We start from the raw sequence: 24,483 nt of genomic DNA on the forward strand, positions 1-24,483 counted from the left end.
TCATGGCAATCCATCTAGTTGAAATAGGCCTATTTCATATATTCATGCCAAATTTTTACATAACTGTCAAGATTTTTCACCCAAATCATATTACAACCTTAATGTGGTGGTAGACTAACAGTCAAAGTACCGCTTTAGTCAGTAGGACGTGTGTTAAGATATTTCAGTCTGAACAAAAGTGGTTACAGCTGCTATGACTAAACATATCTTTTTATGTATAGATGAATGCTGCATCAAGGGTTTAGGCAGCTGAGCATACTTTAAACAAATAGATGCATTTAGTAAGAGCTCTAATAAGTATTTATATTTATATTAGATAGATTTTGTTTAATCAGATGATGTGAATCAAGCACAAAGTTTCCAGGCTACCAAAATCAGATTCTTTTGAGGTATTTGAAAGGTTTATCAAAGATATATATCAAGTAGCACTGGAATACACTGAAATTCTGGATTGCTTAAACTAATGAAGGAAAAATCACGATTTAATTAAACGTGACAGACTCTCGATGAGACCCTGTCTTTTCTATACAGCTGCTGATTGATTAGCGTGAAGAAGCTGCAGCCATTTTTCTACTTAATAAAACCGTCCACCACAAGTGCCTCAAGCGTTACATGTACATTTGCGGTATCTTATTAAGTTCTGTTATTGTAAACCGTGATGAGATAAACACACGCTGCGTGAAATGCCCTTTGAGCAGCCACACACACAGACATCCCTCCGCCACACCTCTCTCCCCGAGAAGGTCGATTTCCACGCACAGCTGAGCATGAGACAGATACAGTGTTACACTACATGTCAGCAGCGTGGATGTCCATAACATGACAGCAGTGAGAACCCACAACAGGCTTGTTATATAGGACGCTGAGCTTCCTGCGAGAAAAGTAACTTCAAGATGTGGAAACTTTCCTCATCTCATGAGTGAAGGCGTCTTGAAATCCTGAGCACACAGCCAAAAATAACCCCGGCACAATCTTGTTTTCTTTTCATTTACTTTTCTCCCTGAGCCTTGTTTACGCGTCTACAACTCTCGTCTGCGCCAGTCGGCTTGAGGAAAAGGGCCCTTTTGCATCGCTGTTTCCATGGCAACGGGGAAGCGGAGGGTCTCCAAGGTCACAGCGAGAGCACCTGGAGTCGTGGATTCTGTAGTCATGTTGTTATTGGACATTTCATTACCGTCTCTTCCTCCTCTGCCTGGCACTGACATGATAAATTGTCACCAGACGCGGGTTGTTAATCATTTCTGGGGTCGCTCAAGTAATAAAACACGGAGCTCTGTTCCTGCATTTGATGATGAGAAGGAGTGGAGTATGTCCTGATAAAGAGGGAGAGAGAGATTTAAAGACAGGGGAGGAGAGTGTGTCGGTGCTGGAAAGTGGATTACATCCATTATTTAGGAGCTGCCTCCCCCTTCACAGGGAGAGAGGAGAGAGAAAGGAGAGGTGTTGGCAGGATACAAACATCTCCTTTATGTCTCTTTGTGGAACTGCACGTCCTAAATAAGACCCCACTCTTGCACAACTAAAAAACAGTGACCTAATTGTAGCTAAAAGACTATAGAATAAGAATGATGTGTAATTTTAGGATTCACTTTACAATAAAAACCCCTTTCTGTGCAACTTTGTAATCAATTAAAAATGAGTTGCAATGCATGTGTCTTGTACTTGCCAGATTTGTAAATGCAGCCATGTAAAAACACTTTCAGATCGTTGCATCAAAAGGAGTAAAATGCATTGAGGCCCTGTTGAATCGCAGAGAAACTGGGCCAAAAAAGGCTCTGATATGTTACCGTTTGATCGCGATGCTTCATCTCTGCTTCCCATTTCCACTTATGAGCTGCAGATTGTGTCCACAGGGTAATCTTGGATGCACACTTTTGAACATATGGTATTAAGTACCTTGGCATGTGCTGCAGCAAGTGGAAAAATAACTCCATATGATGTAAGCTCGGAAAATCTTCACAGCTCTTTGCGTGTTTGAGCCGCATATACAAAGCCAAAGTGAGGGTGTGAGGACGGTTAATATCAAATACACATAGAAGGTTTATGCACTCGCCTCCTTGAATTAAAAGTGAATGTCAGTAATTATGAAAAAAGATAAAAGGGACTCTTCTTTTATTTTGGGCTGAATTCAGCAGTGTCTCATCTTTCTGTACCGAGCACTGCCCGACAACACATTTCATTTATGTGCAGCAGTAAATCCCTGCTGACATCCACGGGTCAACAGGAGTGACCACTCTGCTCTCTGCTGTTTTTCTTTCATCTTTCGCCCACCTCCGCTGTCACCATCCTGAAATAGGGGACACAGCTTCCCCCAATGTCTGCTCGCTATCAAATGAAAAGTCTTTCAGCAAACAGAATTGATCCAGGAGGAGGAGGAGGCGAAGGACTGTTGAGGACAATGGGAGAAATAGGGCACTGAAAAGGCACAAATCAAAGTAGGCAGCGAGAGGAGGAGTGGAGGAACATTTTTTAAGACTGTTCTATCCAGGCTTTGATGTTGTGAAGGGACGGGAGCTCTTTGCTTTACTTTTCTTCAAAGACTTTTTTTTTTTCTCCACACTCATACGCACATACTGTTGAGAGGCCTGAGATAACAATATCAGCCTCCTCACTCTTTTGTTTGCCCAAATGATGACAGCTCGGCACACTGTAGACACTCTCTACCTGCCACCCAGTATCTGCCTCCCTATGACACTTACACACCATATTGTTAGGAGCTTAAATGACTTCCATCAAATCCCCAAAATGATTCCAGACCAAACCGAAACAACGACACACTTGTTCATTTGTTGAATATATTATTTTATTTTAACATCATCATCATCATCATCATCATCATCATCATAGTTTAACTTTTAATTTTCCCTTCATTCATTTAAAATGATCACCTCTGAATGTACACATACTGCAAACTGTCAAAAATATACAAACAAATGCAGGCTTGTGCTATAGTCTGGTCAAATGTCTAAAAAACAGTGGCACTGGGGAGAGAGAGAAAGAGAGACTGAGAGTGAGAGACAGAGAGAATAAAGGCGGGAGAGAGCGAGAGAGAGAGACAGAGAGAGAGAGAGAAAGAGACATTGAAACCGGTAAAGACATGCACAGCATCATTGTGAGCACCGGTTACAGTGATCCAGGTGCGCGGTACTTCCATGGGTTCCTCGTGGAAAAGTACATACATTTCATCATCTGACAGTGCGGCACAAAATGCCGGACACGTATCAAATCAAAAACAAAATGTCGCTCGTTAATGGAACTGTTAGGCACATCATTGTTTTTTATGGTTTTACATTTTCTGGAAAAGTCTGAGTTACTGTAAATGTAGAATGCTTTAACCAAAAACAAGAAGAAAAAAAAAAAGAAAAAGAAAAACATACAATTAAAAAAAGAAAGAAAAAAAACAGCTTTCAAAAGTCATTTTGGAATCACTGTCTTGTTAGTAACTCAACGTTGTTACATAATGTGTGTGTATGAGTGTTTGCGTGTTGTCTGGTGTGTGTATCTGCGTGTGTGTGTTCACATTTGGGTGCATTTCTGTAGAACCGAGTGATGATGACAGTGAGTACTTGAGGTGTTTTGTGGATAGAGGCTGTGATTGGCTGGCAGCCGTCCAATCAGATGCTCAGGTCTTTGGGGTTCCCCTTGTAGGTCTTCTTGGGCTCAGGGAGCGTGGGCTTGGATGAACGACTGGTGTTGTTGGTCTTGAGCGTGCTGTAGTACTCTTTCACCTTAGCTGCGACAAAGTTGTCATCGTCCTCTTCGTCCTCAGAGTCGTCCCGTTTGGGGCTCCTGATCGGGGAGATGTCTCGTCCCAGGCTGCGGGTTCGATACTGCGACTCGGGGGAGCTACCTCGGCTGGCGTAGTGCCTGTCTCGCTCCATCCTCTCAGGCGAGCGCCCTCTCAGCAGCGAGCTGTACCTCTTGTAGGCTGAATCTGAGTCGGGAGTGCGCACTCTGGGCAAGGTCAAGTCCCTGTAGTTGTCTCTCTGGCCGCGGGATGCCAGGTCCCTCAACAGGCTGTCCCCCCCATAGGCCCTATCCGTGGAGGAGGCTCTCAGCAGCAGACTGTCCTCCCCGAACAGGCGTTCCTCCTTGCGCAGCGGTGGAAGCGTGGCCTCCCTGTTCAGGCGGTCCAGGGCCGGGGCCTCACGGAGGATGCTGTCCTCGAAAGGAAGGCTGGGTTCAGGAGACTTGGGTGGCTCCTTCAATACGGCCTCTTCTCCGTTGGGCTTCTCGTTGCTACGGCTCGGTCTCTCTGGGGAGGCGTACCGGCGGTAGGGGTCTGAGGAGTGGGCATGCCGTCTGGTGGGGGAGTGGTGCCGAGAGCGATGGGGGGACCTGTGGCGGCGAGGTGACTGGTGAGAGCGGCGAGGAGAGCGGTTAGGAGAGCGATGGCGGTGATTAGAGGAGGAGTGGTGACCGTGGCGTCTGTCAGGGGAGCGGCCGTGGCGATGTCCCCCATGACGGCTATCCAGGGTGTTTTCTGCACTGCGTGACCGGCTGTGCTTCTTGTCAGGCGAACGGTGGCGGCTACGGTGGTGCCCGCTTGAATGGTGGCGGTGGCCGTCCTTTCCCTTGTCATCCTTCTTCTTGAACAGCTTCCCCGTGTTTATTTTCCCCTTGTGTTTTCCCGTGCTGGTTTTCTTGTTGGGGGAGCGGTGGCGGTGTTTGGAATGGTGTTGCTTGCCGGTGCCGGTAGAGTTGCTGCTCGGCTCCTTCTTGCTCCGGGATGATTGGTGGGGTTCTGGTTGGTTGCTTGACTCCGATGGCGCGTTGTTTGAGGGCATGGTGCTCACTTCCGCAGCGTTTTGTAACCCGGATTCTGGGTTGGCTGAGCTGCTGTCGTTGGGGCTGCCGTCTGCAACACAATGTGACATACAGACGAGGGAAGGGGGATCAAACATGCATCTAGACTCTAAAAGCGCTTATCTGTTTTCACATTAACCATGCTGAATCACTCCGACATGAAGCTGAGAACATTTTCAATGTAAGCCATTCTGATGTTGATGCCAGCAAAGATGGCTTGTTGTTAGATGGCACAGGAACAGCCAATGGGAAAATATTAGTGTAGCTTACACATGAGAATAAAAAGCAGTGACACAATGGCAGCCATTGCTTGAGGAGACTCATTACCGACAACAAACCTGTTCCCAGGTCTACCTGGGGTCACCTCTCTGAAGCAGATGGGACTTGGCTGGTTGGGCGGCTGGACTGGAGGCTGGTAACAGTCAGAGCCAACGTGATGCATGTTGGTGATGCTGCTTGGTTGTACTGATTAGCCATGCTCTTTCATGCATGATGACTTAGACACTTAAAGCAAATTAAATGCTCAAGATGAACTACAAAAACTATGGCTGTATAGCAGTAACCTTATAGTTCTTTGACCAACATCTACCTGGAAATACGTCTTCGGGTCTCCATTTTCAGGAAAGACTACAAACTGCAGGACTACAACTATAGCGACAACAAAGAGGATGTTCTCTGATGGCCTAAAGTAGTGTGAATATCTTAACTATGACACAAGAACATACTAACACTCATTTCACCTTTGGACTTGTCATCGAAAGGTTAAATTAGGTATCCATAACAGCGGTTACGGCAGCGGCGGAACTGGCAATGCATTTTGGGTGAATGGATTTGTATGCGTGGAGTAGAGCGTGGGCATGGGTGAGTTGAGGCCACACCACAGAGGACAGAGATCAGGATGAAAAAAGAGAGAGAGACAGAGAAGAAGAAAGACAGGAAGTGGGAGGCAGAGCCAGACGACAGGGGAGGACAGTTACAAACCGTGGTCTGATTTTGGAGGACAGAGGCCTCCCCCATCTTGTCATTTCTCATACATGCAGTGAGATGGGGAGCGACCATCCCTGAAGGAAGACAAGAGCCCAGCGCAATACGGGAAGAAAGGGAAGATAAAAAAACAAAAAAACAAAACAGGAAAAAAAGAGAAGAGCACAGGGTTTAGATTGCTTTGGAACTTGAAGGAAGAAAAGGAGAATTATTGTGTTGATTTTTCAATAAAAAAAATGTGTTTATTTGATCATTGAGTCATTCAGAAGAAAGAAACAGTCCAGGAAATTGCCCAAACCCTTCAGTGGAAACCATCAGTTACAGAGAAAAGTCCTGGAGCCAAGCGCACACATACACACACTCGGACACACTAACCCACACACACCTAAACATGTGGACACAGAAAGCAGCAGAAACCCAAACCCCGAAAATAAAGACAGTGAGACTTGCACACCCACAACAACAGCGTATGAAGCAGTTTTACATTGCTGACAGAAATCAAAAGAAATACTGGCAAGACTGTCAAAGGTTGTGCCAACTAAAAAGTACAAACAATGATCCAAAATATACAAGTTCACATGATGTCATATCGGTGCGCAAATAAAATTACATTGATGAACTTCTCAAGACGGGCAAATGCATCTCCACTCAAAGAAAAACAGTAACAAAAAGTAAAAGAAAACATTTATGATGACTCGTGACTATCAATCAAAACTGGTCAATACGATTGAAAAAAACAAAAACAAACGTTCCATAAATATTATGGAAAATAGACAGTAGAAGGAGAAAAAAAAATTCCAATTTACACTTTTGACAAGTTCATGCAGCAATAGACTTTTATCCATTAATATGTGGCTTCGGTTCATGGCTCTGTACATGGAACAAAAATACTCGTCTCTATTCTTTTCATCACTGTACAAAACGTCTATATAACTGGAGCAACTCTTCTTTTGAAACGGGGATGGGTGGAGTTCCTATCGTCACAGCTTTTTCAATGACATTAACAGTGGGTGCAAATAAAATCCATGGATTAGTGACTAATGTCAAGCACAGTATTGTGAGATTTTCTCTTTGAAATGGCAAAAAAAAAAGCATCAGACTGCCTTTTCTTCTCAATACAGTTCTCACTTAAAACCCTTAAGAGTTCAGTAGCTTACATTCACCTTCAATAAATATCATAAATACGCTTGTGTCACGTCCTAACCACAGCTGCGAGATGTCCCATTTTATCATGGGATGCAATGGATCAAGTTTCCTCTGAACTTTTAATTAGTGTTTAATGAGGATTTGGAGACCTCAGTTAAACATTGATTTTCACTAGTCTGCTCATTCAAACCCTGTAAACAGTTTCTGTTTTAATCGAAGCACTGACATCAGACCCACCACCTTTCTGTAAAAGTCCCAGCAGAGTGCTTTTGCTCAGTGGCCAGAAGGTGAAAAGTGACAGCGGGATGACATGGAAACTGAGAGCAGGTGACAGCAGGAGGGGGGCGGCAGCACCCACAGGAGCACCTCCACCCCTGCTCCCCCCCAAAATCCCAAAGCCCAGGGGGTGACCTCCACCAGAAAGACACCCAAGACCAACCAACCCCCTCCCCCTCCCTGGTGGGTGTGTCCCAGGGATGGGTGAAGGGTCCTGGGAGGGTAATATAGTTCTTCCCCCTTTGACCCACCACCGTCCACTGGGTGTCCCTTGGCTCAGGGCGTGAAGATGGGGGAGAAGGGAATGTTTTCGTAGATTGACCCACCATATTCAGGCACAGAGCCGTCACCCCTCTTGAGCACCAGATGGGCGCGCCGGCCTCCGCTTTTGATGAGCTCGATGGCTCTCGCGTGCTTCATGCCCTTGGTGCTTTCGCCGTTGATCTCCAGGATTTCATCTCCGACCTGCGGAAGGAAAGAAAGAGAAGGAGGAAGCCAGAGGTGGGAGGTGGAGGAGAGACAGAGTGACAGGTGATGATGGAAGGGAGAAGAGGTAAATCAGAGGGGAAAAGGAGAGACAGCAAAAGGCAGAAAAAAAAGAGGAGACGGCAGAGCAAGACAGAATGCGAAAAACAAGTGACAGTGGGGAAAGAAAGTACACAAGAGGAGAGATGAGAGGGATGGAGGTTCAAAGGGACACGGTGACAGCAGGAGGGAAGGGAAAGGGAGGACAGATTGAGGAGAAGTTACATATCGAATACTCTGAACGGTAAAACGCACAACAGCAGCATTTTTTATCTAAATCAACAGTTTCCAGAATGGGCAAAATACATCGAAAAGCAGCGGCTGAGAGAGAAAAAATGAGAGAGCGAGGAGAAAAACAGGAGCCAGAAGACACACTTTTTGCTTCTTTGCCTCCACGCCTCAAGTTATCCGTCAGTGCTGTCTGCGCCGAGGGAATTCCTCTCTGGCAGAATATGGATCTCTCTCTGACACCTCTCTCTGCCTCACAGAGCTGCTACTATTAATATCTCCGCTAATAAGGAGCGCAAACACAAACGTGTGTATTCATATATGCATGTACAAATGTGCTAATTCATGCACGCCCACACACTTCCTGACGTATATATATTAACCTATATAAAAAACTCCTTTTAGCTCACATGCGTACAGTATCTGCCAACAGGCTCTCTGCATATGTCTCACATACAAATACATCCGGGAGAATCAATTAACCCTACGTTGTATATTCAATCAAGCAACCCGGGGGAAGTGATACTGATTTATGCGATTAATCAAAACAAAGGTTAAATATTACAGTTTCATGACAGGTTCTGCAGCCGTGTTACAAGCTGGTAAGAAAACGTTAATTAATTAAAATGTACATATTCTGTCAGGAGGTACGCTCCGTGACAACGTTTGTGTGCCTTGTATTTTGACATTGCACTCACACAGTGAACCCGACACCTGCTCAAGACTGGAGGCGACCGTGTTTATATTCAGCGAGGTACAGCTCGCAGTAATTGGGGGGTACATTATGCACAAGCAATTATATTGAGAGATAACATTATCCTGATGCCTGTAAGGTCTGTGAGGCAGTATCATCAGCCCGCGTGTTAATCAACACTGTCAACTGGTTTAGAGGGAATTATTCTATCACAATCAGGACGTGACAATAGTGTTTGAGACAATTTGTCGTGCCGTGTGCAGACATCCACTGAAAAATAGCAAATTGTGGTGTTTTTTCAGATTAATTGAAGGATTAAGTTTTTATTCATGAGTTGAGAAAATCCTACAATTTCTTAATCCAATAAACCATTTAAAAACCCACTGGATTATTGAAAAAAAAAAAAAAGCACAATAACAGAGCTGAAAATATTGACATTTTGGAGAGACATGCAAAATGTCTCTCACACAGCTCATACACACTGTAATACTGGAGTCCTATTATCAGGATCATCTTAGGACCATCGTTGTCTGATTCTTACTGTTTGTTAACCTTTATAGTGATGATTAGCCAGTACTACCCTGATCAAGAAACCCCCGAGGTACAATCTTCACCCCTGATGACATACAGTAAAAGCTACCTGATAATATTAACCGTCAACAGTTGAGGGAACTGTCCATTAATGGCCCATTATAAGCCAAAACAGCCCAAAAGGACCCGAGGGGATCCTCTGGGTGCTCCCGAAGAATGCAGCTTAATCCTGTTACAATGTGATTCATTTGGAATTGTTCCAGCTACAAAATGACTATTGCCATCACATTTGCATATAACCTTTATTTAATAAAGCAAGTCCCACCGAGACTAAGATCTCATTTTCAAGGTGACAAGAGTACGTAGAAAAATGTGAAGCATTTTATAATTGATAATATAATATTAAGAGGGACTCCAGTGAATAAATATTACCCTCCCAAGTTTGGAGACCTGTGAGACGCATTATAAAAGAAAAGTCAATGCAGCTGAGGCTGAAAAATCCTGACTTTGAATCAGTCTCCCATATTTCCCATAATGCATTTCATTGCAACTCCACAGCACTAGTTTGTAAAGTAGACTTTCTGTTATAAATTGTACTCCCCAAACCCAAGCAGGGGAGTATTTTCTCAAACTTTAGAAAACTCCTCCAGAGCTAGTTTTCAGATGCTGGATATCGCTTCATGTGTGAAATCAGTGGAGAAACGTTTTAACAACAAAACTTTTCAGATGTGAACGTTTCTGAGAAAAACAAAAAAAGCTTTCCTATATCTAAACGGGGCTTAATATTTGGAAACATTTGATGATTTTTGGTGTGTGAATCTTTTCATACTGTTAGTTGTTGGTGTTACATTGTGCGCTTACCCTCATCTTTCCGTTACGGACGGCTGCTCCGTCCTCAGCTAGCCTCAGCACATACAGGTCCATGTTGTATTCTCTGCCTCCTCGCAGGCTGAAGCCAAAGCCTTTGTTGTCTCGCTCCAGGTCCACTGAGTAGAACTCAGCATCCTGATGGAGACAGACCACACACACACACACACACAGGAAGAGAGGGAGGGACAAAGACACATTAGCATCAAAGTTTGTGGTTCAGATTTGAAGTGTGTGTGTCCTTTGAAGTGGACTCCTATTTCAGGAGCATGGGACAAATGCCACCTTCAGGAAAGTCACACCTCTTTAATAAATGGGCCAGACTGTGTGTGTGTGTGTGTGTGTGTGTGTGTGTGTGTGTGCATGCATATGCTCAGGTGTAAGGATGCTGAATTATTGATGCCTTAGGCTCTGGGTGGACAAAGAGAGGGGACACAGACAGAGAGAGAGAGAGAGAGAGGACGAGAGAGAGGCCGGGCACCACAAGGGCAGGCAGACAGCCACAGACAGCAACAGCAGCTCCTGTCTTCACGCCCTCCTAATCTCCTCTGCTGAGGGATCAATGCTATCTGTGGGAGCTATCTCCACACCGCCAGATTAATTCAGCAGTGAACACTGTGGACTGAGGGGTTACTTTGAAAGCAAACAGGCTTTCCTTAATGCATGGGCTCCGATAACACCAGCAGGTGGACGTAAAGGAGAAAAAAATAAATAAAAATGTACTCTGTTTGCCCTTGGGAAGGTGGGCGGGTGGAATGGTTGATGCATGAAGGGACGGAGGAAGAAGGGATGTTTGGGTGCCAGAACAGCTGGATGGACGGATGAAAAGACAAATGTGGACGTGGGTAGAAAGTTGACGGGACGGAGCGTAGATTACTGCGGTGTTTGATGGAGGCATGAAATGGATGGATGTAGGAATGAAGCGACAGGTGAATGGATGACTGGACCGTCCTTTCTTACCTGAGGTGAGACTTGTGTCGGGGGTTGGGGAGGAGGGCCTGGTGGGGCTTTAAATTCAAACGATTCCTGTTTTGGTTTGGTGTTGTTCCTGAGACAGAAAGATAACAGTCAGTGTGAATGATTTAAGATTGAATCAGAGAGGCTGATCGCATTTCAGGCATTAAATTATGCATTTAATCAGCATATTTTTGACACTCTATCTGAAAAACACCACATTGTGCTGCCTTTTTAAAGGACTGTAGTGGCTCCATACAAAACATTCCCAGTGTGCCCCTTACCTGGCCTCAGGTGCAGCCTGTTGCTGTGGTGTGTGAGTGGTGGTTATAGTGGCGATCTTCTCTGCATTGGTCAACAAAGATGCATTTGATGACTCTAAAGAGGGGAGAGAGGAAAGTTATAGAAACAAGACTAAGAATCTACCACCATGCTAGCAGCTCTGTTACTCCTTTACCAAGGACCAAGTCAAACCTTGTGTCTGCGTTTTTTTAAAAAACAGCTCTAGTGTAGCGTGTAGTCTGGCTTATCCAAAGAAGAATAACACACAGTGCTTTACTAGTGGTCATGAACCAATAAAGTAAGAACTGGACAAATAAAAATTTTGACCTGATGGTGCTGGATGAAAAGTCAGAGGATCAATAAAGTCGTAACTCATCTTGAGGGAAACATGAATGTGTGTGCCAAATTTCCATCGTGACAATCAAAACTAAAAACTTTAACCTCATGGTGTCACTAGTGGAAAAGTCACCAGAGTCTCTGAGATTCATCCTCTGGTGATCGTGAATGTCTGTACTGAATTTCGTGGAAATCAACAGGCAGATGTTGAGATACGTCGGTCTGGACCAAATCGGAGAATCCATGAGAATGAGAACCAAAAAACAGAGCCCCTCGTGAACTGATTAGTGTTGGGCAAATTATTGCTTTTATGTCAACCAGTGGAAAACATTTTTCACACAGTACAAGAGCTCTTGTGCCTCATGCAAATCTAAAAACCCCTGTTGATTCACTGAGTGAATTTATTGACAGTTGCTTCTTCCATACAGCTTATACTAATTTCCATAAAAAGACTCCAAGAATACAAGTCTCTCTGGTGTCCTGTGATGGAATTAAATCCATACTTCACACATCTCAGTGTGAACACTGGTGTAGACTCAGCTGCTGTCAGATACAAACATTAACTGACCCACTGGGACCACCACCAGCTCCACCAGCCTCCAGGCTTCTTCCACTACTTTCAATACACAGGTTTACATCTGTGCTATCAATCATATAGTCGAGGCACTTGTCAAATTGTGTTTCCTTTCCAATCGCTGTACATCTCACTGTGGACTGAAGCTCCTCCTGTCAAACAGGAAACAGACGAGCACTTGCAGCCTCCTGGGACATAAAAGCTCCTGGTTATTCTGTCTTTTATCTCAACGCTGATTCAATCATTTTGTGTTATCAGTGAATCACGCTGTCGTGCTCTAACCACTAAAACACACCATCATTACACCGCTCTTGCCGCATAAAGAAACCTTTCTTCTCCTTAACAACCTCATCTTCCTTGGCCATTTACAGGCATCTTTGATTTGATTACAACTCTCTATTCCTCTCCTCTCCGTCCCCTACTCGCTATTTCTCTCACGGTCACTTCCCCTCTCATCTATTCATCTCCTCCACCTCCACCGGTCCCCTTGGAGCCCGTTGGCTTAGCTCTTCGATTGCCCATTAGGTAAAAAGCCAACCAATCAAGCGGGTGAAGTGGGTTGGGCGAGAAACCACCTAGTAAATGCGAGTGTGTGACGAATGATTCAGCTTGATCCTCAGCCTGAGGTCGGTGCTGTAAACACCCCCCATAAGATTTTTTGGCATCAAACGCTGACTGTGTTACAATCTCACATATTTTTCTGCAGCTCATTTCTCACATTTTCCAGCCTCCAATTTGTCCCCATAAACCCTATTCGCCCCTCCATCTGCTCATTTGCATAACCCACTCCCTCCATCCTGCCGCCTCTCTCCGTTTATCTCTCCTCCGACTGTTTTCCGTCTGGGAAATTAATCGAATAAGCTCCGTTTCTCTCTGTCTTTCCGTTCCGCTCGCGACCCGCTGCCTCTTCTTCTCCTCCCTCGCTTAAACACCTTCACGGCACAAAAAAGGAAAGACGTTTCTGTAATTTGTCTCCGGCCCTGGCAATATGCCCTCCCACCTTGAATGGGCTGCGATGGGAACAAGAGCAGGTACAATCAAAATGAGAAATTCAGGAGAGGGAAAGAAAGGGAGAAGAGATAAGAGAAGTGGGAGGGCTGTACTACACCAGGTTTTGCAAAAAAAAAGAAAAATACTGCACATCGTATCAGCTCAGGCGTGTCTGTCTCCCTTCTCACACACAATAGGAAGCAGTGAGGTGCGCTTGGCCTGCGCCTCAAGTCTATTCTGCAGAGACAAGCACTGATGAAGGCATTAGTGTACGTATGGTGAGCACTAAAAGGAAGAACACCACGCCTGCTCTCCTTGCCCCTGCAGAAGTTCTGAGCATCAGTCACTACAAAACTCTGTCTGTCTGTCTTCCCACGCAGGGGAGAGGTGAGCTCAATGAGGAGAAGCTGAACCTGACTTCAGCCTTGGAAGAACCTCTCGCGTTGGTATTTATTCATGTCGGAAAGTTTAGACAGGACTGATCCGTGCAGAAGAAGGCATGCTCAGCCGTGTGAAAACAGAGGCAGAGAGAACAGTCAGTCGGAGACACGACTCAGAAACACGAGCCACATTCTTTTCCTGTCACTCTGTGTGTCCGTGTCAGACAGCGTCTGTTTGTTTGACACATGCACATAAACACAAACCAGAACTTTCCAATAAAGCATATCCAGTTATTTCTCTCCGACGCCTTCTCTCTTGCTCTCTGTGTCTTCTTGGCAGAGAGATTCTGGCTCACTGTTCTCATCAAGCACTACGCGAGGGGAAAAAAAGCAACAACTCTTCATCCATAAGAAGTGAGCCGGAAAGCAACGAGCGGCGGACAAATAGCTCCAATTTCTACCAGCGTGCAGGTTGACAGGGAGTATTGCCTTCCTTGCACACACACACGCGCGCGCACACACTTAATTAAACAGTATTTGTGAAGCATGCCAGGGTGATCTGTCAGCACAAAGTAGCGAGAGCTCTCAACATACGACGTGCACAAACTTTTCCTTAAAACCACTTTGACAAAAAAGACAAACCAACATGCACAGAATAAGTTCTGCCCCTCTCTCCACCCCCCCTCTCTCAAACACACACACACATACACACACACACACACACACACACACATATCTATCCATCTATCATTTAAAAGTGCATGCATGCCGACAGCAGAAATGCAAAGGCTGGGAAAGTTCCCTAATTTCCCAAAAGAAGCACTTCTGTCAACACCACGGGTGTTCCAGCCACTTTGAAACCAAGTGAAGAAACAGCTTTATATAACAATACAAGCATACATAACCACTGTGAGCAATATCCCGCTCTGTTGCAGGTACCCTTGAAGGCACCTTTAAAGTTGCTGGGTCCCCATTTTTGCAACAGTTAAATGAAATCACAAACAAAAAAAATAAAATAGCTAGATTCATTACGGGTCATCTTCTACTCACCGTCTCCGGGAATGATGCGTAGCGTGACGGTGTTCCCGGCCTCTTTGATGAGGTTGACGATGTCAGAGTGGGACTTGTTGGTGATGGAGCATCCGTTCACAGCCAGGATGCGGTCGCCGACTTTCAGCTTCCCGCAGCGGTCTGCAGGGCTCCCCTCGATGATGCGTCCTATTTTGTGGGGCATGGCCACACATGCATTGCCAGCTATGGTCAATTGACGTGTTGTGATGCGTGATTCAGTGTGTATATGTGTGTGTGGTTACATTTGGAGAAGGAAAAAGAAGGGAAAAGGAGCAGAAAGAGAGGATCAGAAGGTGAAGGGTTAATTCACTGACAGCCAGCAGAGCCAAGGTCACCGAGAGAAGCAAATCAGAAAAAAACGACAGAACAAAATGCAAGCGTTGGCAAGGAAGGGCAGATTCAAATGTGCTCTGCAAAGGAGTAAGAACGTGTCGTACTGTACTTTTCCTGTAAATTGCTTTTTCAAACATATCAGTGGGAGAAACTAAGCTTGACTTAATATCAATGTGTTCATCCGCCTCCACTTTCTCTGCCTCATCCTCCTCTATTACTTAAAGCTGCTCCAGCAGGAAATTTCTAAAACGGGGATCATTATTATATTTGCATGAGTGTCTCGCAGCAGCACAAAGCTAATAATGAAAAACCTGCGTTGTGTCGTCTGCATCCCAAACACCTGCACCGGCAGAAAGTTGGAGACAACGAACATACATCAGAGCTGACATCTCACCAACTACCCTGAGGTCTCTCTGTCTCTCTTCCTCCCCCCCTTCCTTCCTCCCTCCCTCCCTCTCTCTCTCCCTCTCTCTCTCTCTCTCTCTGTCTGTCTGCAGTCTGACATCAGTCACTGCAGAGAAAAGGTGCATGCGATCGCTCCCTTCTTTCTCCATCTTCTTTATCATTACTATTCATTTCACTTACGGTCTTTCATTGCACTACAAACTGCAAACCCTGACCGCTTCCTGTTTCCTTAACAAAATCTAACTGGAAAATATTGAGTGGAACGTCGATGACAGGGGGACGGAGAAAAGGAAAGGCCGATGTCTGACGCATTTCTGAACAAAAAAATTGCTTCTCTAAAATCAGACAGTATGGGTGGACTGGTTTCTGAGTTTGAAACTTCCATGTGGCCGATTCTATTACATTTTACATGACAGTTCAAATCAAATAAAGCTTATCTGCTGGCCCAGTCCTTTCTACTCTGGCCTGTGAAAAGGAGCTTTGCCACTTTGTAAGCCGACCTGGAAAGTTGAACATTATCAGTCCACCCACATTGACAGAGATAAGAGCGTGGAGAAGTGTGGAATAGCATAGTGGTGTAGGCAGAAGGCCACGGCAGTAGGGCAAAGAGTGCTCTGCATAGAAAAGCCACAGCTAGTTTCTAAGAGGCAAAGTAAGAGTCAACTTGAACAGCTTTATATGTGCAGGCGTGTGAGATCAAATAGAGGATTCACTGTGTTGAAGTTTACTATCAGGTAAGTGATGCAAAATAACCTCAAACATGCAGACAAAGGGATTTAAGTCATTGCATCTCTCTGATCTTAAGTTTGCAAAATAAATAGAATTGACAGCGATCATTTCCCACATTTGTCCTGCTTGTAGCACTCATTCTCATTAAGTTGTCATTAGGCTTTTAGTGCCAACCTGCTCGGCAGAAGCCATTTAAGTTCAGCTGAATAATACAAATGCCTTATGTAAGATCCACTTTACTTGTGATCAATTATGAAAGCCTTGTGTGAGTGTAGCAGCAGCTGCAGGCGAAGAAAGGGTTTCAGTGTCTCTGCTTGACAGGCTCAGACGAAAAATGAGAAAGAAGAAGCACTTCTTTGAAGAGTGTTGGTATTGATCTGGTGGGACTGTAAATAGCCAGAATATGTGCTGGTTGTCGGGCTATTTAGCGCTCGGTGGATGATACAAAGGCAGCCCATGAAGAAGATAGGAAGATAAAAAGCACCAGTGATGAGGAAAAGCTTGAGTGTGTGTTTCATGTTTTGCTGATTGGAACTGATATCTGCAATATTTGTATGTGCAATCAACAAGAGTGTGCCTGATGGCGTCTCTTACCGAAGGTGGTGCCAGCTTCGGGCCGCGACACTGAAGAGACGATGACAAAACCGAAGCCTTCGTTCTCGCCGCGGCGGATCTCCACATCATAGGGCTGCAAGGCGGATGTGACAGAGGAGGTGGCGTTGGGGGGCTGAGAGGAGGTGGTGGCAGCTGCGGCAGCGACCACAGCGTTGCCGCTGCCCCCTGCCCCTCCGCCCCCTCCTCCACTGCCGATGCCGGAGGTGGATCCGCTGCCGGAGCTGACGGTATTGAGGGAGTTCTGGCTGCCCTGCGGGGTGCGCTTCCCTATCTCCTCCGTCAGGCTGGGCGCCTGGGTGCTGCTGTGGTGGGAGGACGCCGGCGATGGAGGCACATCTCCCTCTGCTTTAACTGGAGATGGCAGAAGAGGATAAGGTGAGAGTGAGGCAGGTATACAGTGAAGCATGGGAGAGGGAGAAAGATTTATGGAGGGAATAAAGAAAAACAAATTGAGGACAGGGAGGTGAAGGGAGAAAGATTCAGGAGATACAAGAAGATCAAAATGGGGAATGAAGACAAACAGATTAAATTAGGCCAGCCAGTGTTACATAAAATGTTCAGGAGATAATAGAAGAGAAAAATCTGAGGCAGAGACCGGTGCATAATAAGGCGAGATAACATAAAAACAAAACTGTCAAGATAGGACACCACTGCAGAATGTTACATCACCTGTACAATCTGACAATAAAAAAACACTGTAAATAAACACAGACATTCTTCTCTCCTAACACAGCTCGTTCATGTTGATGTGATAAAAGACGAACCAGCAGACAGCTTGGGGAGAAGAGCCTCTCAAACAATCTCTTCACTGATCTGTTTTGAACAAAAGATGAACTAAAGACGCGGCCCGCCTGTTGTATCTGGACATTTCATTCCACATTTCATTTCCTGTACAGCTGCTCAAGGAAGGCGCCTCATATTGTGGATGCTCTGAGGCAGGCGGGGAGCAGCAATGCACTAACGTCTGGCCGCTGTCATCGGGCCGAAGGTTGACCAGCCTCTCCATCATATTTATGGGCCTTTCTTTATCGCCGACTGAGGAGCAGAATGGAGCTGAGCAGAGCAGTGAAATGGCAGTGATGGGCGGGGGCGTTAGCTCGAATGCTTCATACCGTTACACACCCAGACTATTACAGAGGAAGGCAAACCCGGGCCCCTGGTGGAACTGCCATGAAAATAAATGGGCCCGTGGCATAGTAAAGTACAGAGTGCTTTTCAGAAACTGAATACTGTTGTACTGTAACAGCAGAGGCTGTAATGATATAATGGACTGGACAATTAGAGGTTAATTTTCCTGACTTGAAAGTTATTTTCTCTATGATTTTCATGAATGCATAATGCGTCAAAATTTTGCCTACAACGGTAATTTTCTGCATTTTTTTTAAAGGACCCATTTTAAATATTGCAGCGAGTAATGAAACAAGAAAGAGCAATGTGAGCTGTTAGATACTGAGTTAGGTTGGAGCTCCATGTGACAGGCTCCACACCTCCAACTTTTGAGCTTCTGCACTTGCCATAATCCTCAAAACCTGAACAAGTTTTTGAACTTCAGTGCACAGAAATATATCAAACCCTTAAGGGAATGGTTATCAGGAGAGGTCTCTAACAGGCTAAGCCGTTGGTTCTTACCGGCGTAGCTGGTTTTGCGTCGCACGGTGAGGTTGACGTGGCCCTGCTTGGCAGCCTGCTGCATCAGTTGCACCACCAGTTGGTGCGACTTGCCCACCACTGCTGTGCCGTCCACGCATATCAGTTCATCGCCGGAGCGCAGGCGTCCGTCCTCGTCTGCAGCTCCATACTTCACTATGTGGCCGATGTAGATCTGAAAAAACAAAGTAGATGGAGGAGACTTGTGAGATTGTGGACAGAAAATGTACAGGAAAAGATAACAAGGCTCAAACTGAGAAAAGTTTTTATTTTAATCAAGATATACTGTAGTATAAATTAAATAAGAATGTGCCAACTTGTACAGCAAGGGGATAAAGTTGCCATGCAGTACAGGTCTGCTACAATTCTACAGTACTATTACATCTTTGTTCATCTTTCCAGCCTGCTACAGTCTTCACCCTATCCAAACATTCAAGTAAATCATTTTTTTCCCTGTCAAAAGAGCAGAGCCTCTTTTAAAAAAACGGGGTTAAAAAGTAGTGTGTGTGAGAGATGGCTGTTTTTTTCACATCTTTTTTTACATTGGCCTGTTCAAAGAGAAACTCGTAGAAATCAGACACAGAAGCTCAGAACTACACACAGGAGGAAGATAAACAGAGAAACAGATGTGTTAAAGAACCCTATAGATGCTCAGACTTGTTTCAGACTTGCAGCTGAGAATATAGTGTCCATTTCATCATACAAGGGACTGAATATTGTGAGTTGTACTTTATACATTTCACCCAAATATACAGTATAGTGGAAATTGAGGAAATTGAAAAGCAAACTAGAGAGAATCAACCATGAGAGATAGAAAGAGTGCGAGAGAGACTCACCGGCTCTCCTGGCTCATTGCCTCCGAGGATCCTGAAGCCGAACCCTGTATCCTTCCTCCACAGGAAAATGTCCTGCTCCTGGAAGTCTGGAACTGTAAAATCAACAAACCACCGTTAACGTTCCTGCATTAATACCAACAGCCTGCCCAGGGGACTTCCTGTTCCAAGAAGAGTTCAGCTCTAGCATAATAGTTTGCTATTAAAGATAACTCCCCTTAATATCACCCTTTCAGTTCCAACATCATGCTCTAGCCTTGCCCTGAAGAGGTAGGGCCATAATGGATGCTCCCATTGTTCTCGGGGAATCAAACTATCCATCTGTTTATGCCCACATGCAAATAATCGTCCTCCCAACTGTTCCAAGCTTTGTCACTAAGACAGCACTTTGCACAAACAATCCGTCTGGACGCTTTGGGAAAAGAACAAACAACTGATCCATCAAAAGATTACAAGGATCTATTTTGGGTGTGAAAGAGCGCAGGTATAGAGCTTAAATAAACTATCAAAAGCGAGACAGGCTGCCAGAAAAATTCAGAGCGCCCTCGATCATTGGTCCCATAATTAGAAATGATCAGGCCAAACTCTGATGTCTGAAATAGCACATTTTCTTTCAGCTTTTTCAATCGTTTTCACTTCCCACAGTGGACATTGCTATTCGAATTCACTGTTTCTTTTATGAAGAGATGTGTGACACGCGACTATTCAATATGTTGGAGAGCACTTCCCACTCGACAGAGGTGCTAATACATGCTGGAAGTAGGCTATATATTATTGAGCGAAGGATGGCTAGTTCACAGTTCACTCCCATCCACAGCAGGAAGAATAAAAGAGGCATTGCTCTGCAGCGAATGACAGCTCATGGTTCATGTAGCAGCGGAGATGAGGGGTGAGCCTCAGGGGAGAGACACAGCAAGTGTGCATGTGTGTGGCCTCATCCTGCTGGACACACGAGAGTCTTTGCTTTAAGTTTGTGTATATTTATTCACATATGCATGTATGTGCATGCATTTGAATCTTCGCAGCTGTGTTGTACGGGCTGACAAACATGCACCTCTGAGCAAACTCCCGGGGAGATTTCCTTTTGCACCAACACAGGCCACTACTGCCAAGGCCACTAAAGCCACTAAGAGGCAGCAGGGTGGCAGAAGGCACAAACAGCCTGCTCCCAATCTGTTCCTTCAGTCAACAGTTAAAATCCCTGCGGAGTGCAGCCATCTCTTCCAATCTATCACAATGTAACTTTGGAGGAACCGGAGAGAGGGCGAGTCAAAGGCTAACTGTCGCAATCTGCACCTGCACTGCGGGTGGGGTCAACTGCACAGTTACACCTTGCTCCTGTCGATTAATAGATCCATGAGTGATCCCCGCAGTGAGCCAACTGGGCGCGAATCGATCGATATTTTACAAAGATGGAAGGACCTGTGCTGAGCTAAGAGTGAGGGCTACAAATAACAAGCACAGATGGTTCAAACAGTGAGGAAATTAAACTGGGAACATGTTAAAACCAGACAATAATCGAAATGAAGGCCAATAAAGCACGAGCGAGAACCCTATCCTCTCTGGCCTCTGTTTTTTTGGAGCAGGTTAATGCTGTGTGAGCTTTTGGGGGAGGATTTCTTCTGCAAATGGAAATCGTTCAGCACACAGTGTGTTTAAAGACCTTGATCTCAGCAGAACTTTTCATTAGAGCGAATGTTGCGTGGAGAAATGTCTCTGCTGCAGCCAAGACTTGAGCCCTATCCGGCGCACACAGTGGGATTTTAGGACCAGAGCTCACTGCAGCGTGAGGAAGTAGAGGATTCACACCTGCTGGTACAGGTCACCTGTCCTCCCTGTCATTCTCTGTGTGTTCCTCTTTACTTTTCTTTACCTCAGAATCCCTTGATCTCCTGATGCTTGACCTTTCTCTTATCCGAACATTTTTCTTTCATGTCACATTTATATGTCCCTGTCGCTTCCCTCTTCATCATCCTTTGGGCTCTCTCTTAAAACTTTCCTCTCATTTGTACTTAGCAAACGGACTCAGGCAATTTAGAAAACCCCTGCTGAGACTTTATCGTAGGACATTTATGTAGACATAATCTCCCCCTTGGATTTGCTTTCGTCCACTCTCCATCTCTACTCTGTATTTCCTTTTTAAATCAAATACCACTGTCCTCGCAGCCCTTTACGGCAGCTTGCCAACAGGCTTCGGCACTACAACCCACGCTCAGCCCTTCTTTTAATATTCTTCTTCACAGGCATCTAAATAATGAAAGTCCTTGACAAGTGGCGCCTGGGAATGTGATTAAATGTTAAGGTTTCTAAGCCCTCACAGACCCCTATTTTTTTTTTAACTTGACAGTGGATCTGAGGGTTACTCTTTTTAATTGGAGTTATCCCTTTACTTTGCTGAGGCTAGACGAGAAGGAGAGGGATATGCAATCCAATGACATTCACTCCACTATTGCTATGAATGTCTCTTTAGGGAAGTCTAGTGTAAAAGTGTGTCAATGGTGCCAGTGTCCACAACTGGGCCAAAGCGGCGTCTCAAAGCTTTTAAAGGACTGGACCAAGAACATTTGGGGGACTCTAATGCTGGGTGGAAATGACAATCAAATCAAAGCTAACTTTGTGACTTTAAGGAACCTCTTTAAAGGAATAACGCAACATTTTGGCAAAGACTACACCTACAAATCCAGTAGGCTACAAATCTGCCTACCAGCTAAAAGTAAAGTTTTACTAACAACATCTAGATATAACAGGTTAGGGTTACGGCTACGGCTGCCTGTTTCCCCCTGCTTTTTGTGGGAGCTACGCTAAGCCAATTGACTGCTGGCTAGCTAGATATTCAGCGCACAGAGGTGTGAGTGGTATCCATCGTCTCAAAAACGCTGAACTACTCTTTTAATTACACATTTAAACTGTTACATCGACTTAATTAAAAGCAACATTGGCATTTTGTGTGATTTGGCGCCCCCACAGTTTCTGAGTGGAACAATACTGACACAAATCTAAGGTCTGTTACAATTTGTTAGACGTAACGCTGTGATCCGACCCTCTCACTGAAGTTACATAGTGCAGAAACAAGTGATAGGGGGGCAGAGTGGCTGAGACAGAGACACCATTCACCCTATTGCAAGACACTGTACCATCAAAGTGATTTTGAAGCTGTTATTATAAGGGTAAAAATGTCGCTTTAAGTTGTTCCATGTCATTAGTACAATGTGGTTTATTACATACACATAGCTGAAGCTCATACAGCCTAATACAACCAGTCCTGCAATAGATCCCACCATCATGAAGGTTATAGTAAGTTCCTGTTGAAACTGTTTTCATTTCAGTTAATATATGAATGTCTTCTCTTTTTATCTGGACCTTGAGTCTGTAACAAAGCTCTGAATTGAACTGAACTGATTGAGAGACGTGTTGACTCCGGTCTACACTCGTTTTGGAGGACATCGTTTCTGGTGCTGTTGTGTATGTATTCCATTATACTGACACACATTTCTCATGTTTTGTCCACCTCATTTCTATCAGTTAGGTTCGGCTTCATGACAGGAACACCTCTTTGTGTAATTCAATACTGTTACGACAAAATGACAATAAAGTTGAATCTGCACCTCTCTAAAACAGATCCCACAAAACCATTTTAGCATTCATGAAGGTAAGATTTGTCACAGGACTGTTATAGACCTCATCAGTATCAGCAAGGTGCACCTAATAACTGACAGCTGAGCCAATATTAGAGAATAAGTTCACATATGACAACCCAAGTAAAAAGAGACCATATCCCTCTCCCGATACCGAACAAGGGCACAGAAAGAGTTTGTCCTTTGTTGCTTTTGTTTAAGAATACGAACCAGTTACTTACATGCACAAGACTTATCTCTTATCCCAAATCTTACTCCAAAACGTGCAGTATAATGGTCTCCATCGAGCCAACAGCCCCATGCAGCCCTCATCCAACTGCCACCAAAAATGATTATACTTACGCCTACTTTCATACATGCTCCTGGACTGGGCCCAGATCTTAAAGGGGTCCGGTTTTCTCTGGATGGTCCCGTCTGCTGGGGAGTCCTGGGGCGGCAGGCTTGGCAGGGGCTGAGAGGGGGGCGGGGGAGCAGCGCTCTCGCTGAGAGGGGGTGCCAGAGACGGATGCACGGGCGAGTCTGTGTGGATGCTCCGGTGGCTGGAAACGCTATGCTGGGAGCTGTTCTGACTGTCCTTTCTTGACAACTGCTGTTGGAGAAGCAGATCGATATCATTTGACAACTTAAAGTCAGCTGTGTCGGTACACCTGTGAAAGCGGAGGATGAGCTGAGAACCGGCAGACAGGAAGAGACAAAAAGAAGGATGCATGCTCAGCAGCGAGAAGAGAAGACGAATTGGGGTCGTGGTTTGTGAGAGGAGAAATGAGGTTTGAATACAGAAGAAATGTGGATTAGAGTTCACAGAGATTAAAGATGGCTGCTCCTTGGGGTAAAAGGAAGCAGAATCTAAGAGTGAATAATGTCAACCATTGTTGTGTTGCTACCTTATACAACACAAAGAATAATCAAGCTGTTTCATTCAGACAATTATTTTAGTGTATAAAGACCTCAATGGTTTCTCATGATTAAGTCATTCAGCTGTGGGAGAAAAAAACTTACAAGGGTACATTGCCTATTCCTTTTGTTTAACAGAGTGGAATGTATTAACAAGGAACTGCATCCCCTGTTGCATATGGAGAGATTCACAGTGAATAAAGCACTAGAGAGGTTTCAAACGGAGGGAGGGTTTTACTGGTGAAGCCAGAAATGTAAAACTCCTCATAAATTGACCTCCTCAATAACATGGCCACTTGAGCACCTGCTCAAGGGTTTGAGGGGAGCGGTGCTTGAGCGGCACATACAATCTTGAGGTCAAGCGCATGAACATTGCACGTGTAAGCAGAGATCCTTTCATTATCTTTCTGTACAGTTCCATCCTGTTTCAAACAGACAGCAGTGAAGAGAAAGAGTTACAGACAGAGCATGGGAAAGAAAGGGAGATATTTTAGGACAGTAAGAGAAAATGACAGCAGTTCAGTCTCTTCATGTCACGTGAGCTCCCAGTACTTTGGAAGTGGTGGACAAAAATACACCAGGAAAGGGCGGAGGCAAGCGGCTTATCTGTTCTCAAATATCAAAGTGTTTGGCCTTCAAAGTGCAGCCATGCCTTCAATAAATTCGGACTCATTACTCCCTGAATGAGCCTCCCACACCTCTGCAATTCATGTTTATATTCATCAGCCTTGTTAGACTTAAAAGAAGC

The 24,483-nt window shown here is 44.9% G+C and overlaps 2 protein-coding genes across 3 annotated transcripts in view; both read right to left on the bottom strand.

Moving 5' to 3' along the window:
• Positions 1-2,797: 2,797 nt before the first annotated feature.
• LOC311254557 (uncharacterized protein) lies at positions 2,798-5,867 on the bottom strand. The gene is made up of 2 exons (XM_084348396.1): positions 5,788-5,867; positions 2,798-4,858 (listed from the first exon to the last, which is right to left on the bottom strand). Exon 2 carries the CDS (start codon positions 4,785-4,787, stop codon positions 3,615-3,617), a length of 1,173 nt encoding a protein of 390 aa, XP_084204522.1. The 5' UTR covers positions 4,788-4,858; positions 5,788-5,867; the 3' UTR covers positions 2,798-3,614.
• A 17-nt stretch (positions 5,868-5,884) lies between these two features.
• magi1b (membrane associated guanylate kinase, WW and PDZ domain containing 1b) overlaps positions 5,885-24,483 on the bottom strand; it is a 140,416-nt gene continuing 121,817 nt past the window's right edge. For both annotated transcript variants that reach the window (XM_084348393.1, XM_084348392.1), the window contains exons 15-23: positions 23,184-23,430; positions 19,210-19,301; positions 18,356-18,548; positions 16,706-17,077; positions 14,624-14,827; positions 11,296-11,389; positions 11,018-11,105; positions 10,052-10,195; positions 5,885-7,677 (exon numbers count right to left, since the gene is read on the bottom strand). In XM_084348393.1, the coding sequence (XP_084204519.1) occupies positions 7,489-7,677; positions 10,052-10,195; positions 11,018-11,105; positions 11,296-11,389; positions 14,624-14,827; positions 16,706-17,077; positions 18,356-18,548; positions 19,210-19,301; positions 23,184-23,430 (1,623 nt within the window). In that variant the 3' untranslated portion in view covers positions 5,885-7,488. The remainder of the gene's footprint in view (positions 7,678-10,051; positions 10,196-11,017; positions 11,106-11,295; positions 11,390-14,623; positions 14,828-16,705; positions 17,078-18,355; positions 18,549-19,209; positions 19,302-23,183; positions 23,431-24,483) is intronic.

This window comes from Pagrus pagrus (genome assembly GCF_965226575.1).
Source record: "Pagrus pagrus genome assembly, chromosome: 3".
NCBI classification, from domain to species: Eukaryota; Metazoa; Chordata; class Actinopteri; order Spariformes; family Sparidae; genus Pagrus; species Pagrus pagrus.

Bases quoted from the DNA above. Each gene is read 5' to 3' on its own strand.
- LOC311254557 (XM_084348396.1), bottom strand. From the start codon at position 4,787: ATGCCCTCAAACAACGCGCCATCGGAGTCAAGCAACCAACCAGAACCC.